This window comes from Gambusia affinis, linkage group LG20, assembly GCF_019740435.1.
Source record: "Gambusia affinis linkage group LG20, SWU_Gaff_1.0, whole genome shotgun sequence".
Classification (NCBI taxonomy): Eukaryota; Metazoa; Chordata; class Actinopteri; order Cyprinodontiformes; family Poeciliidae; genus Gambusia; species Gambusia affinis.
In genome coordinates this window covers 18,312,398-18,328,185 of record NC_057887.1, presented here as the reverse complement: position 1 = coordinate 18,328,185, position 15,788 = coordinate 18,312,398, and the positions used below count along the sequence as shown (strand labels likewise).

At 34.9% G+C, this 15,788-nt stretch overlaps 2 protein-coding genes across 2 annotated transcripts; both read left to right on the top strand.

Moving 5' to 3' along the window:
* The first annotated feature begins 119 nt into the window (after positions 1–119).
* dbf4b (DBF4 zinc finger B) lies at positions 120–8,641 on the top strand. Its single transcript, XM_044102689.1, has 12 exons — positions 120–277; positions 2,003–2,162; positions 2,275–2,454; positions 3,320–3,370; positions 3,468–3,537; positions 3,808–3,872; positions 4,024–4,060; positions 4,133–4,178; positions 5,600–5,719; positions 5,807–5,942; positions 6,016–6,140; positions 7,447–8,641. The coding sequence occupies exons 2-12, from the start codon at positions 2,013–2,015 to the stop codon at positions 8,549–8,551; spliced, it is 2,085 nt and encodes a 694-aa protein (XP_043958624.1). The 5' UTR covers positions 120–277; positions 2,003–2,012; the 3' UTR covers positions 8,552–8,641.
* Positions 8,642–10,406: 1,765 nt separating this feature from the next.
* Positions 10,407–14,519, top strand: LOC122823399. Its single transcript, XM_044102982.1, has 5 exons — positions 10,407–10,873; positions 12,308–12,436; positions 12,593–12,748; positions 12,984–13,073; positions 13,449–14,519. The coding sequence occupies exons 2-5, from the start codon at positions 12,326–12,328 to the stop codon at positions 13,752–13,754; spliced, it is 663 nt and encodes a 220-aa protein (XP_043958917.1). The 5' UTR covers positions 10,407–10,873; positions 12,308–12,325; the 3' UTR covers positions 13,755–14,519.
* The last annotated feature ends 1,269 nt before the right edge of the window (positions 14,520–15,788 follow it).

Sequence of the window (15,788 nt, the reverse complement as noted above, 5' to 3'; positions counted from 1 at the left end):
GTTTTTCCAGACTTGACTGAAAACACATAAAAATATAAAATGTTAGTATGAATTCATAAAAATATATGAATTTGTATATATGTAATGCATAAATACCAACAATAAGCAGCCTGTGAATCGAGAGTATTTGCTTTCACTATATCCACAAAAATAACAACTTCCGGATGTGACGTCGTCATTGTTTTCGAAAAAGCGGCGGTTTGGGTTTTTAGCATCTCATAATGAGGTAAATGGATAACTTTTCACCGCAGAACGTTTTCTAGGACCATAACTAAACGTAAGTATACAGTCTTATTTAGTAATTCCCCGTGTGTATGTTTGAATGTGAAGTCGTGTTTCAAGTTGAGACGTTTTTCGTCTATATTGAGAGCAAAGCTAAGCTAGCTAAGGTCAGCTAAAGCTCGCGAGTCAATGCGCTGCGCTGTTGTAGTTTGTAAAATAAAATTCAGTAGAGGTTGAGATGTAATTCTCGACTGATTAGAAGAAAAACCTCCCAGTTTGACCATTGAGGAGAAAGCAGATCAACAGTCAGCAGTAATTAATAGTTATTCTAGATAGGAGGAAAGATTAGAACAAAACAATGTAAATAGTTGTAGGTGTTTCGTCCCACAAAGGCAAATTTATGTTATTATGTCCTGGATATTTATAATCTTACTCAAAACGACAGAGTAGAGCTATAAAATGTGCTGTATCCGCCCCCTTGTCATTGTAAATGTGGGTTTGTCAAATTAAATGGTTGCTTGAAAATTAGCATTACTCATTTTCAAAATTCTGTCGTTTATATAAATGTGTATTTGAAAATTGCATACTGATATCTGTCGTATTCCTTTAGATGTAAACTTTTCTTGTTAATGTTCTGTTCAGCAGGAAAACCGATAAATCAAAAGGGAAAAAAATGTTTTCCAAGTTCAGTTATTGAGTTTGGACAAGATACGAAACTGCTTAAGCTCCAGTAACTTCTACTAGATTTCGTTTTTGTGTTATCCTTGGAGTTGTGTATCATTTGTCATGGTACATTTCGTGTCGTGGTAAGAGTTTTATCTTTCTCACGATAAATTCCAATTAGTAATATTTAAACCCCCAAAACTGTCCTTATTGTCGAGTTTGATAGTTTCACCATTTTATCGATTTTTTTCAATAAAAGCATCAATAAATGCCCGTAAATTTTAAAATAGAGTTACTGACACAATGTACACTTCTTTATGTGACTCCATCTTTTTGGTTATTTTGACCATTTCTCATTTTCTGCAAATAAAAACTAAATTTTTGCTTGGAATTTCAGACATGTTGTCAGTAGTTCATATAATAAAAGAACAATGCTCATTTTACTCAAACATATAAGAAGTAAAATCAGAAAAGCTGATAATTTCAAGTGGTTTCTTAATTTTCTCCAGAGCTGTACTTACTTAAGAGATGTAATAAAAAGTTTTTATTGTCATCAGAATGGAATAGCAAAATATTGTGATATAACTTTTAAGTCCATGTTGCCCAACTCTAATTCCAAGTATGGGACTATGGATTGAAATTATCATTTTGCTAAACATTGTACGTTTATTAATGTGCACTGTCCTGTTTAAATAATCAATAAAGTATTTATGCATTTACTCTTTGCACTTCAAATTGGACCATACATAATGGACATGGGCCTATGAAAACATTAACTGAGAAGAACAGTCATTCATCCAGCGCCCCGTCGTGTTTTAGTGTTAAAAAAATGTTTAAAGTTGACAGGAAATTTGAAAATATCACTTAATAATTATGTGTTATTGAAAGATTGGAAGATTAATACCTGAACACCAACTATAAAGTCTTAAAATATGCAAACATTTAAAAAAAACTTAAGTAAATAAGCAATACTAAGTCTACAAGTAAAACCTGGTGGCCCGCCAGGCTTATAATACACAAAGAGAAAAACTGTTTGTATTTTTGTCAAGTTTTATATTACACTTTTTAGGCAATGTTTTACATTCAATCAAAATTATTGTGGTGAACTCCTTTGCAGCGCTTTGGCCATGCAGCCTCAGCAGTCGGCAAAGGAGCAAGGGCTTCTCGGCCGACTCGGTGTTGGAGACAAGAAACTGGATGGGAAGACCTTCTACCTTGACAATGTGAAGAAACGCTCAACCACCTTGCTGCTGGAGGCCATTCCTCTGTTAGGAGGGGTAAGCCAGTGTGAAAATCCTACAGGAGCAGATGGGGGAAAACTGCACCAGTTTATTTTATAACATTTCCCATCCCAGCAGAAACTGATGTTCTGTTTTTTTTCTTCTGAAGAAGGTAGAGAGCTTCTTGCATAAAGATGTCACCTTTGTTGTGACTGGAAACCCGGAGAGTCTAGAAGAGGAGAAGAAAGGTGAAGAAAAGGGGACAAATGAAGGAAGCCAGCATCTGACGAAGAAGCCGGATAATTGCCTCAGCAAAGACAAACAGCCACCAGTGAATCCTCGACTGGTGGTAAAACATTCCTCTAACCTCCAAACAAACTCTAGCATCAAATCCAGTTTGCAAATGTATTCATAACTTTTAAAAATTGTGCTAAACCAGTAATGTTTAATGTACTCTGGGTGTTATGGAATAGAACAACACAAAGTAGTACATAATTATGAAGTAGAAAGAGAGAAAAAGTTACAAATACAAATCTACACTTGTGTTATAGTCTTTACTTTTATATTACAAGCATGTTATATATTCATTTGTTTATAATCGATCCATGTGGAAGTCAAAAAATAAAAAAACACAATAAGTAAAGAAATAAAAATAATATTTACATTTTTGCTAATAGCAAGAACATAAAAAAAACTAGTTGTTGGATCTTATCTTCACTTTTTTTAATACATAAAGCATCATCAAAATCAAAGCAACAGAATCTATATAATGTCTATTTTCTAAAAGCTAAGTCTGTAGACAAATTCATAAAAGAAAAATAATCAAACATTATTTGATTTGTTTAGCAAGTGATTTTTATAATTGTTTTTTATTTAAGTAGTGAAAAACACAATTTTAACACCTCATAACGATTATTCCACACCTGAAACCCTCTGATTGTTTTTAATATTCATTCTTACCGTTAGTCTTTAATCCCTCTCTTAAATCTAAATATTTTTTTCCATTTTTAGAGCTCTGATTAAAAATGCATTCTTCACTTTTCAGATTTTCTTTTAACAAAACCATGTTTTTCTTTTTTCCCCATTTTACATTTTGTTGGTTTATCGCATAAAATCTCTACAAAACAAACTGAAGGTTGTGATTTTAGCGTTAAAATAAATAGTAAACATGTTGCGTACTTTACTTTACTTGTGAGCTGATTTTGTCTCCTCAGCCTTGTGGCAGCCGAGGGAAGGCTCTTCTTGAAAAAGCAATGTGCAACAACGTAAGTAAACAAAACTCAAATGAATTTTTAAAAGCCTTTGTTTGTGTAAAGTGTTGAATTTTGACTGCTGCTTGTTTCTGCTCGGTGTTTTCTGCAGGAACGGCAGCAGAGGAGCAGCGTGTTGTCCAATGCGCGATCATGGGGGGTCAAGATTTTGTATGTGGAGGGTATCCTTTTAGTGGAGGGAACATGCAGTACTCGGCGCTTACAGCAGGTGGCGCCACAATCTGTCGCACCACACAGCTAAAGCAGTCTGTTATGTCAGTTTTATCCTCCATGTAAACCTAAAAAATGCATAAATTGGATTTCTTGAATGTGAAATATTATTGTTTTCCAGTTGTTTTGAGGATTTTCACCTGTAAAGGAAATAGTTGATCACAAAAATGTGTCTGTGTTGCTAAAATGTGGTAGTTTGTTGTCCCTTAATTTGATGCCAGATGTCCTTTTATATCTGAAGCATTTGAGTCGAGAGAGCTTCAGCGCAAAACCCAAAAGGCCTGAAGTAAGAATCAGATTTATAAAAAATGATTGTAAATCTTTTGGACTGCATACAAGTACACTGAAAACAATCGCTCATAGCTGTTATAGCAGGAACTTGTCGAAATGTGTTTTAAAGTTTCAGTGCTGATAGATTTTTGTTCATATTCATGTAGAAGACGTCCACTAAACAAACTGTTCCTGCTGTCAAAGGTTAGTATCTGATTTCCAGTTTCATATGTCTTCTCTATCCTAGTTAATGTCATATTTTCTGATTGTTCACAGCTACAGCTTTACGACCTCCGTATCTTAAAATTGAAGACGCAAACCGGTGAGTTTCTGCTTTTGTTTAGTCCATCACAAATATATCCAAATACACTAGAATAGAATTAAAAAGTGTATTTTTCTAAAAGGAAATAAATTGGGAAGTCAAGTGAAATTATCTGGAAACAAAAGTAATACTGTGTTTTTCACTGACATGGTGCATTTCACTCTAATTATCTTTCCTAATTTAATAAAAATTACATGTACCTTTTAATAAAAGGAAAAAACCAGAATTTTATTTTACCAACACCCCATTTGTATTTTTTCATTTTGAAAAACAAAAAAGATTAAAGTGAAATTATGTTGAGACATAAGTAAACTGTAAGTAAATCTAATTAAAAATTATATTTTTCCCAAGAATAAAAATTTTTCACCAACTCCCTTTTATTATTTTCAATTAAAGACAAAAAAAGTCCTCAAAAATATTTTTTAGAAAGTCAAGTTAAATTATGTTGAAGCAAAAGCAACTAAAAAGTGTATATTCCTAAAAATAAATAAATGCATTTGGAAATACTTTACCAATTCCCCTTTTGTATCAATTTTTAAAAAATGATCCTGAAAACATTTTTGAGGAAAATGTAGTGAAATTATGTGGAAACCAAAGTAAAACTGGGTTTTTCTCTGCTCTTGCGTCCTTCAGTCAGGCTGCTCTTCACTCCAGCTGACTTTCCTAATTGAACTCATTAAAAGGTCTCATCATGTAACGTGACAAACGGACCCCCGGAGGATCCGCTCCCCGGGAGGTCGGCGCTGAGGCGCATTCGGTTTCTTTTGATGAGGCTCTGCAGGCTCTGCTGTGCATTCCTGCAGGGGATCTCCATGTCTGAACATATCCTTTCATTTGGTCTCTCGTTAAGTAATTGAAGTGCTTTGGTTAATGTCTGGAAAGAGATCCTATTAGATCTGGAAGCCCAGCTGGGGCCAGATGAGCCATCACATACAAACCACCTTTTTTTCCCTTGTTCCTCTAATGAATAGAAATATTTTACAGCTTTTTTATCAGATTATTCCATAACAAATTCCATAGGAATGCACCAATACACATTTTCCTCTATCTGAGGTTCAGTGCTGAACTGATTTAAAATATCCCTTTTTTTAAACGCAGGTATAAATGTACTGAATTACAAACGTATTTGGCCAAAACATGTAAAAGCAACACAATTTTAATTAGTTCTGTCTGTGCAATTAGGAGTATAGCATTAAAATAAATTATAAAGAAGCTAAAACTGACGAAAACAATAGGTAATCTAGAAATAAACTGCAGCAAACTTTCTTCCAAATGGTTCAGAAAGTGCAAATAGGACTTCCAAATTTTATTTTAAATAAATACAAAAGCATGGTGTCACTCAGGATGAGTAGATCAATCTTTGATAAATACAAGTCCAAGCATTTACATGTGTTTTGTGTTTTCTTTTGCAACAAAACCAGGAAGTACAAGCCTCTGCACATGCAGGCTGTGCCTTTTCCTTCTCTGTACTTCTTGGGTCGATTCAGTCCCTTCGAATCTCCTCCTCCTCCTCTATTTGGGCAAGTAAACGATAAAAAGAGGTTTGTTCATCTGACCTTCATAGACTTAAATTGCTAACCGAGCCCCGTTAGTTTTTGGTGTTTACTTTAGTTTTTATTTGTAATTAGGGAAAATAAAGTTGAAAACAACTCAAAGGAAAAATCTCCGACCCAGCTGAGCTTCTACCCGTCTCCTTGGCGGCCGCGCAGGAAAGACGCTTCCTACTGCGAATGTTGTCATGAAACGTTTGCGAATCTGGAGGAGGTGGGAGTCTTTCTTTTTTCTTTGTTTCTATTGTTATATGTTTTACAGCTTTTGTCGTATTTTGCTGTTGTAGCATTTACAGTCGGATGCGCACCGTTCGTTTGTGCTTGACCCTTTGAACTACAAATCCGTGGATCAGATTGTGGCCGAGATGCTTCCAGGATTCGACCCAAACCCACCTGAGCAGCCAGAACAAAGGTACAACCTCATAGTTTGTAGAGTTTACCAATATTTACAGCTCTGTGTAAAAATATCGACTTGATTTTAAACCTTTTTACTGTGTTTATTGGGTATTTTCATGTGATGGACCAATATATGTTGGTGCATAATGGTGGAAGGAAAATGCAGCATTTTTACCAAATAATAATATACAAAATGTTACATAGATTTGTTTTCACACAACTCTCCTCTGTTGTCCTTAAATAAAATATAATTAAATCTATTTATTTTTCTCTATATCTCTGGAAAGGAATATAAAAGAAACTTTTCTCATAGGAAGCTTGTTGCAGTAATCAATTAATCACGTCATTAATTAAATCAGTAATTTGCATTCTGATTATTAATATTCTTTTGAAAGGAAATTTTGTTTACAAAAACTTTATAATCCATTTTATTTATTTTTTTGTTTCACTTTTATTTATTGTTTTTGGTGTTTTATTTTGATGTTTAAGAGGAGAGCTTGTTTTAATTCATCATGTAATGAATTGATTAAGTGATTATTGTGACAGACTTGGCTATCAGTCCTTTTCGTTTCACTCCATAATCCTCCAGTACTTTGTGTTGCCCTGATAAATAAAACCGCAGAAATCTAGACTGACATTTGCAGTTGTAAAGGACCAAATGTTCAACAGTTATGAATAGATTTGTGCGACAAAGTATTAGGGCCAAGAATAAATTAAATTATGAGAATGAAGTTGAAGTAATATGAGAATTAATTTGTAAATTTGCTTTATTTTCATCCGACTTTATTCTCATAATATAACGACTTCATTTCAGAATGATTTTGTACTCGGAATCCAAATTTATTATTGTAATATCATGACTTTATTCTAATAATATTATGAGTTTCAGTGTTTCCCTCAGTGTATTATAAGCCTGGCGGGCCACCAGGCTTTACTTGTGACCTCACCAGGCTCAGCATTGCTTATTTATTAAGTCTGTTTAAAATGTTTGCATTTTTTAAGATTTTATAGTTGGTGTCCAGGTGTTACTCTTCCAATCTTTCAATAGTACATAATTACCAAGTGATATTTTATAATTTCCTGTCAACTTTAAACATTTTTTTACTCAAAACCACGACGGGCTGCTGGATGAATGACTGCCTTAGCGCCTAACCACCGGACTTAGCAAGTTTTCTGGGGGAAACCTTGACTTTATTCTCGTAGTTTTATTTTTTTTAGTGTGGCCCTAATACGGTTTTACTTTTGCAAGACACAGTAGACATTTTTAAACTACAGTTCTTCAGTTTTCCTCAAATATTCTCTTCTATATTTTTCTCCTTCAGTGGAGCGTTGACTCCTCTGCCTGTCGATGAACTAGAACTTTGTACTGATGCTGAAGTGGAGGACGCTGTTCAGGACCTCAACAGAGACGATTCTAACCAAGCAGATTTAAAATTTACAAGCCGAAACGTTTCTTCTGACCTGACTGACGGCCACTCCGCTCAGGTCCAGCCTGAGGCGTCCAGCCCAACCATGCCTGTCCTCACCATTGAACCTCTGGACCAACAGCTGGACACTTCCTGTCCCGACGCTCCATGTCTCCTCCCAGATCCGTACTGCCTGCCGCCGGTTCTCAGCCCACAAGTTCCCCATTCCCACAGCATGATGGATCCACACAGCCCGTACTCAGAACCCCCCGTTCTCAGTCCTCAGCAGTTTAACTCAGAGGAAACTCATGGATTACAGACTTACGGGTCAGCGCTTCCGCTGCCTTCGTTACTACATGTGTTTTCAGATGGTTTGGAGGAAGAAAAGGGTCTAAGTTTTCCCACTCGGCCTTTGAGTAGATGGAGTTCATTCCCTCGATGGTCCGCCGCGGTACCAAACCCCAGGAAGCGCTGCAGGTCGGCCAGCCCTGAACACAGGAGCAGCAAGAGGAGGAGGAAGAACGGATGCTTCCCGTTGAAACCACAAACTGACAACATGGCGAACGCTGTGGGTCGCTTATCATTCGATCCAGTACGACGACGTTTCCCTGAGACGCTCAGCTCGTTTTCCGTCTCTGCCGCTCAGAATTTCACTCCAACTCTGTTTCAAATGGATCCTGCATCTCCAGTTGTGATCTCAAATCGAGACTCGGAGTGTTCGCATCTACATTCTACCTCTGAGTGCATCGAACCGGCGCTCATCCCAGACCTGGCAACCCGCGTCATGGAGTCGTCAGACTCCGACTGGGACCGCGGCCTTCTGTCGGCGCCGGCGCCACCGGTGAGCGGCGAACTGGACAAGGAGCTGCTGCACCGGCCGTGTCCCTGGATGCACGACAGCAGCTACGAGTCGCATCTGCACACCGTCCTGCAGCCGGCGGCGCCGGCGCTGTGCTGCGAGGACACCGACCCGGCGACGTTTTCCAGAACTGTGGTGCAGATTGTTGAGGTTCAGCACTGAGTTTTTGGGTTTGAAAGTTTTGTTTTTAGTAACTGGATGGATTTGATGGAATGTCAAATGTTTTTACACTGAATAAATATTTAAGATTAAATTTTTTATGAGTTTATAAAGTTGCTGTTTTAAAGGTGTGACCTAACATTTCTTTATCAAAGCCTCTTTGGAAACACTGAATTTTATAATTTTAAACTTTTTTTCTTTCTTTCTTCTTTTTAGAGCTTGGCGATAAACCAATTTTATCAATTAATCGAATTTTTGGATTTGAAAATTTTATTTTTGAAAAATACTTAGTAATTTCATTTTTACAGTGCCATATTACGGTCATTAAGAAAGTAAAAATAATAAAATTACAAGAATAAAATTGTACAACACTGAAGTAGAAATAATACAAGAAAAGTCGTATTGCCAAAATAGTCATAAAATTTATAAATTTATTCTGGAAGAATTACAACCTTATTCTCATATTGAGTTTAATCTGGAAATATGTCTATTTTATTCTCAAATATTATGACTTTATTCTTTAAATTTTGACTTCACCGCTACAGCTACGAATTACCAATTAATTCTCGTAATATTACAATTTTATTCTTGTATTATTTTGACTTTATTCTTGTGCGACTTTACTCTCGCAATATTAACTTTATTCTCGAAATATAACTACTGTGCTATTACAACTTCATCCTTGTATTATTTAAACTTTATTATCATAATATTGCAGCTTTAGTCTCGTAATATTATAATTTTTTTCCCTCAAAATTTGGATATTCTCGTAACTTTATTTTATTTTGAATCTTAATATGGCCGTAATACCCAACACGCCTTTTTTTATTTATGTATTTTTATTTTTTTTTATTTAAAAAATTATTACTTACGATCGTAAATCATCTCTCTGACGATAAATAGTCAGATTTTATTGTTAATATGGGCCAGGCCTTTCTTCCTGGTTCTTTCTGCGGTTCGGACCCTGACGTGCGGTTCGGTTCGTTGACTGCGGTCGTTCAGTATTTCTGTCCGGGAACGCGAAGCGGTTTGGAGAAGTTAATTAGGCCGCTGTCTGAAAGTCAGGCTGGCATTACTCAATTACTGTAAGTGCTGCTCCTGGATCCGATCCCACATGAGACGTGGACGGTCCAACAGGCGAGGCGTCCGTACGGCTGACGACACAAACTGTCAGATTAATGTCACCTGAAGGTGGGCCAGAGGATGTTTCACAGTACTGTGCTGGACTTTTTTTAATCTTTTAGTTTAGTTCTCCAGGATAAATTTAATTAAAAAATTGTACAGTATCCTTTTTTTTAAAAAAAAAAATAAATGTTTTTAGCCACAAAGGCGTGAAAGGAAAGGCAGCTGCAGGTCGATGTCGATTGAACCAACTTCCTGCTGGCATAGGGTGACCAAACGTCCGTATTTCACGTCCTGTCCCAGGTGTCCCGGGTTTTTTTTAGAAAGTGAGGAAATGTCCTGTTTTTTAAATTACCTTCATTGGACCATTAAATTTTCAGGCATTAGGGCTCTGCCCACGGCGCTGCGTGTGACATAATCCCTGAGCCGCGTCAGTGCGGGCAGCCCTGCGTGGCTGTCAGTACGCCAACAACATGCCAAAGCGCAAATGTATGTTTACCTACGATTTACAAAAGAGTCCCCGCTCCAAGGTGTTCTGGTTTTCCCAAATGAAAATATGGTTACCCTATGCTGGCATCAACAATATTTGGTATTTAATTTCCATTTTCTGCGTCAAAGTCCATAACTTTCCAGATCTGAAGCGGTGGGAATGTATCGTGAAAGAATTATCTTATGAATTTTGATTTATTGATGTCTCAATAAATTTCAATCAAATGTTAAATCAAAAAACAAAGTGTTATCAAAAATTTTATTTTTACTATTTTAGCAACTACCAAATATCAGTAAATTCGAGTTAGGTACACTGAAAAAATGAGAATTGAGGGGTCTTTCATTTTGCACAAACAAAATAAGTTAATACTACACAAGACAATTATGTCTCTTGTATTTACACGATTGAATAAAGAATCATTTACTTAATTATCAACAATAATGAAACTACACATTTTCTTTACGTTGGTTTAACGTAATTATATTACATTACTAAAACCATTGTAATCATGTTTTATCATCACCGGAAATGATGCAATATATCAAAAGACACTCTCAAATATGATTGGATAATAATAAGAGCGGTCTTTTTAATGTTAACCAATCAGAAGCCAAACAAGATATTTGTAAAGATATCGCGATTGCCGCCCAGTTTCTTCCGACTCCTCAGCGACAAGAACGTTTAAGACAAATCTTTAGAGGAATATCGATTAGGTAAGTGATCTAAATATATATATATATTGTAGTTCAGAATGTTTCCACATGATTATTGTCTTGTATAATAGCTCATTGTTAAACTATCTGCATGTTCTTTGGTTTTCATTTTGCTAGCTATTCTTATTAGTATAGCTAATAGCTAGATACAGCAGTACAGAACAGTATGCTATAGTCCATCAAAGTTGTCCACAGAAGACGGTTGTTACCGATCATATTTTTAATTTGTGTGCTTGGGATAGATCAACGAGGTGGTTTCAATAGTTTCCAAGCAGTGAAATGCCACCAGGAGAAGTGTCCGTTACTTTATTTCCCTCATGGCTACTGTGACGATTTAGAACCGACTGGCTTCTCAATGTTCTGTTCGTATAGAAAATGCATGTTTTTTGTTCTTTCATATTAGCACTGTCAAGCAAATGAGCCACCACTTCTGGGATTATACCCTTGTGGAAACATGATACACTAACAGAACCGATACTCGTTATTATGGTAACAATTCTGCATGTAGCGTCGCTGACAGAACGACAAAATAAGAATATGAGGGATTTTGAGTACTTCGACGGGTTTCTGGGTTATTTTCCCTTATCTGTGGTGCACTGCGCAACATTAATGATCCCCTCCATCTTCATATTTCAATTTGCTAACGTAACGGTTCGACTGCATCAGCGCCGCTGTATGGATGCCAAGGCCATCCAGCACAGTTCGCTGGGGGCGCAATGGTCCAGCGCAGTGCTGGAGCACAGTATTCGGTATGAGTAAAAATCCGAATGTTTTCCAAATTCTCAAGACTTATGCAAAGTGTCCTTTGTAAATATCTACTGATAACTGCAATGTATGGTAACACATTTTTTTTTCTTTAAAAAAAAATGTATAGAAATATTCGAAAAATAGTGTGCTAGGAACATTTTTGACAGATTTATGAACCACCTGCATCGGAACAGTACTGTTTTGTGAATGTGACATGCTTATTAATGACAGGTAGAATGTTTGTCATGTAGATGTTGTTACTGTGAGCCCAACAGTCGTCTCTGGCTCGCTGTCTATCGCCGCTCCGTAAGTGTCAGCCCCTCCAGCGGCGTCTGAGAGCTCACCCTTTTTTCAATAGCTTAAGGGAAGACTCAATGTAAAGTGTTTACAAATTTGGGTTGTAGAACAGATGTAAATTAATTATGGCTCCCAGATAGGAATTGCTTTTTTAATTCATTTTTGTAAGCCAAGATGATTTAGTATAAAAAAACAAATTTAAGTTTCAAATGTGCCTTCCAAACTTTAGCACCCATGAATTTTATGCTGATGGCAGATATTTGTCAGGACATTGAGTTTTGGTAATCTGGTGAAGAGCTTAGATTTTTTTTTCTTTTTCTTTTTTATATATGTGAAGTTACCTGCTGGATTTTCAGTTATCTCACTCAAGGTTATCTTTGTGTGTTACAGGTTTAGGTGGTGCTGGTAATGTGGAGTTGTAAGGGGTCCAAGCTTTTGCATCACTACAAATTAAAACATCCACATTTTGGACGTCATTGCCACTTCCCATGTACATACCTGCATTGTCCATGCAGAGAGGTATGACCTGTCTCATACATGTTTTTTTGGATACTGTGTTAATCTAAGATGTCTAGGCACATTTACTTCACTGTTCACTTTGGCAACACGAGTGATTGTGGCCTTCTTCCAGATGTTTATAATTTGAAAATCATTCCTTTGTGCTCATTTTTTCAGATAAATGCTGAGTTTAAGAGAATTACGACCATACCGCTTCATTCAAAGTTCTTCTCTCAAGTGGATCTCCACTGTGACAACCTGAGGAAGCTCTTCAAAAGAAGAGGAGGACAGCTCGGACAAAAGCTTAGACAAATTGTTGCACAAATAGATGATGTAAGTGATGTAGCCATAACACAACTAATAATATAGAAAATTACATTTTTCTTGTTTTAAATGTTGTCAACTTGGACTTTTACTCTTGCTTATTTTCATTTAAAACTTTACTTTTAACTTTATTAGTTTCTATCTCTTCACCATAAAAACATTTGGGTAAAGTACATTATTAAACTTCATTGTGAAGCACAAGGCTTGAAAAAATTCTAATTTTTTCATACTGAATTTCCTTCAGTGTGAAGATGTTGATGTTGCACGGAGTGTGTCATTAAGAGTCTGCATATATATGGGAGAAGATCCAGCCAAGCTCATCCATAAATATGTGGTATGTATCTTAATGTGTATTTACACCTAGTGATAGATAAATCAATCTAAATATAGAAATAGATTTAGATCTGCATATAGTTGTATCTATATAGACTTAGATGTCTCTAGCTATCTAGAGATAGATCTATCTTTACATGAATAGACACATAGATCTGTCTATATCTACATGTAGGTATACTTAGAGATATCTGTAGAGAAAGGACTAGAGATATCTATCTATCTAAAACTATCTATTTCTCTAAAACTGTCGATCTATATAAATCTATCTATATATCTATTTATTTCTCTATGTTATGTTAACTATATCTATATATCAAGAACTAGATACAGCTAGGTCTAGAGAAAGAGATTAATTTGTCATTTCTTCACATAGGGTGTGGATGAAGCTAATATTGAAGAGGGTATTGGAGCCACCACCATCGGTGTTTTTCATCTTAAAGACTGTTCTTCAGCAGATGAAGACATCGGGGTCGTTCTTGAAGGTATCAAAGTGTTTTCCAATTTGGATAGTGTGCCAACAGCTGTTGCATTGCTTTTTGGACTGATATATGCAATGAACCTCGCCTACCCTGCTGACCTCCGCTACACTTTCGAGGTATTACAGAAAATACTAATGGAACTGGATGGAGGTAAACTGTCAAACAAGGCATTGTCCCTTAAAAACCACTTCTATGAGTGAATAGAGATTTTCTCATGTTTAATTTGGTAATGTTCTCATGTTCAGTTTTTGTATTTCTTGTTGTATTCTTTATTGGAGGACACAAATGTATTTTTTTAATGAGGAACGTTCACCTGAAAGACTGGGCTTCAGCAGCTTTTACGTTCCAGTATGTAGTGCTACTTATAACACTACTGCTACTTAGTGTTACAAATATGTTAAAGAAATTTGCTATAAAAGTTACATTACACTGATTTATTGTCATGCAAATTACATGTTCAGAATTGTTTTAGAAATTTGACATACTTTTCTAAATCATTTTGTCTTTCATATTAATATCTTATAGATAAAATTTTAAGATGTAGTGTTTCCCTTGTAAAAAAATGTTCTTGTTTTTACACATTTGTTTAGACTATCACTATGGTATTACATAGTAATCAGTAAGACATGTGACAGATAATTGGTGTAAAAAGTTTAGCTTTGTCTCATATTGACATAACATACTGATAGTTTTAACAAATATGTTAAAAAAAGTCTGTAAAGCTATGTACTGCAGCATTAATTAATGTCATTTGAATACATGTTCAAAAACAGTTTGTAGAAATTTGACATACTTTTCATAATCTTGTACATCTTTTATAGAAATATGTCTCAGGTTTTCCTTCATGTTCATAAAAATTGTATTTACTAAATTTAAAAAAATGTATGTCTCTTCAATTTAAAATATGTTAAGTACAAAATGGTGAGATTTAAATTTTCTTTCAAATAAAACTAATTTGTTCAGTAGCACTCGCTTTCTTTGTCTTTCTTGTCAAATATCAGTCTTTAATTTTTTACAGTAGAACAGCATATAGAGAACTTGAAAAAATTCAGTAGGATTTAAAGCTGTAACATGTGTTCCATTAACATGATAGAATTGTGTTCGCCCAACACAATTTCATTGAGTAATACTGGCAGTGAAAAATAAGCTGGTGTTATTCATTACAATAGTGTTGCTGGGACATAAAAAAAGTTATTGATAATACATAATATATTTACATTATGGTAAGAGATAAAATGTTTGTAGTTTCAACTTAATATTTTCAAGTAATCTCATGTAAATAAAATATGTTGATTTGACGAGCTTTAAGTATTTGAGGGAAAGAGGGAAAATATGTCGGTTCTACTTATTTGCATTGTGTGGGACCGATGTACACAATAAAATTAAGTAAAATGAACAGCTTTTTTCTTTCAGTGTACATTTACAAGAGTAATCTTTTTGGAAAAAACTTTTTGTATTACTTTTACTGCGCTGTACTTTTTAATTTTACTTGAGGAAATGCTTGAAGAAATTTCATTGTATTTTCTAGAACATTCATGTATATAAGCAGCTTAAGCAAAGTGTGAAATTTTAATGCAAAAGTCAAAAATTTACGAGTAAAACCTCAGAGATTTTGAGACTAATTTCAAAATTAAATTTTTTCCCCAGCAAATTTTCAACTGTTCAAACTCAGAAATTTTCAAGTTTTTTTCTAGAAAATTTCTCAGGATTCCTAATTTAGTTCTTTTTTAAGTTAAATTTAGATTTTCCAAACTCAGAAAATGTCTTATTTTTTGGCCTTATTATGAAGTGCAAAATGTAAACTTTTATTGCAAAAGTCAAAGTCGAAAATATACGAGTAAACACTAAAACTGTCTCAAAGAAAGTTGGGAATTTTTTTACTTTTATTTTAAAAAATTTTAAACTTATGAAACTGAGGAATTTCCTTGTTTTTCTTTGAAAATTCTGAGAATAATCTCAAAGTTTCTGAGTTGTTTTTTACTTTTCACAGAAATTTTCTTATTTTTTCTGGAATATTTTTGCGATTTTTTTCTAATTTTAAAATTAGAAAATAATTCCTGCAAATTTCAAGCGATTAAACTGAGAAATGTCTTTGCTTTTTTTTCTAAAGAAATTTTCTGATATTTAAAATGTTGATATTTTTCCAGCAAATTTTCAACAGATCAAACTCGGAAATTTCCAAGTTTTTTCTAGAAAATTTCAGAAATTAATCTCAAAATTTTTTATTTTTTATT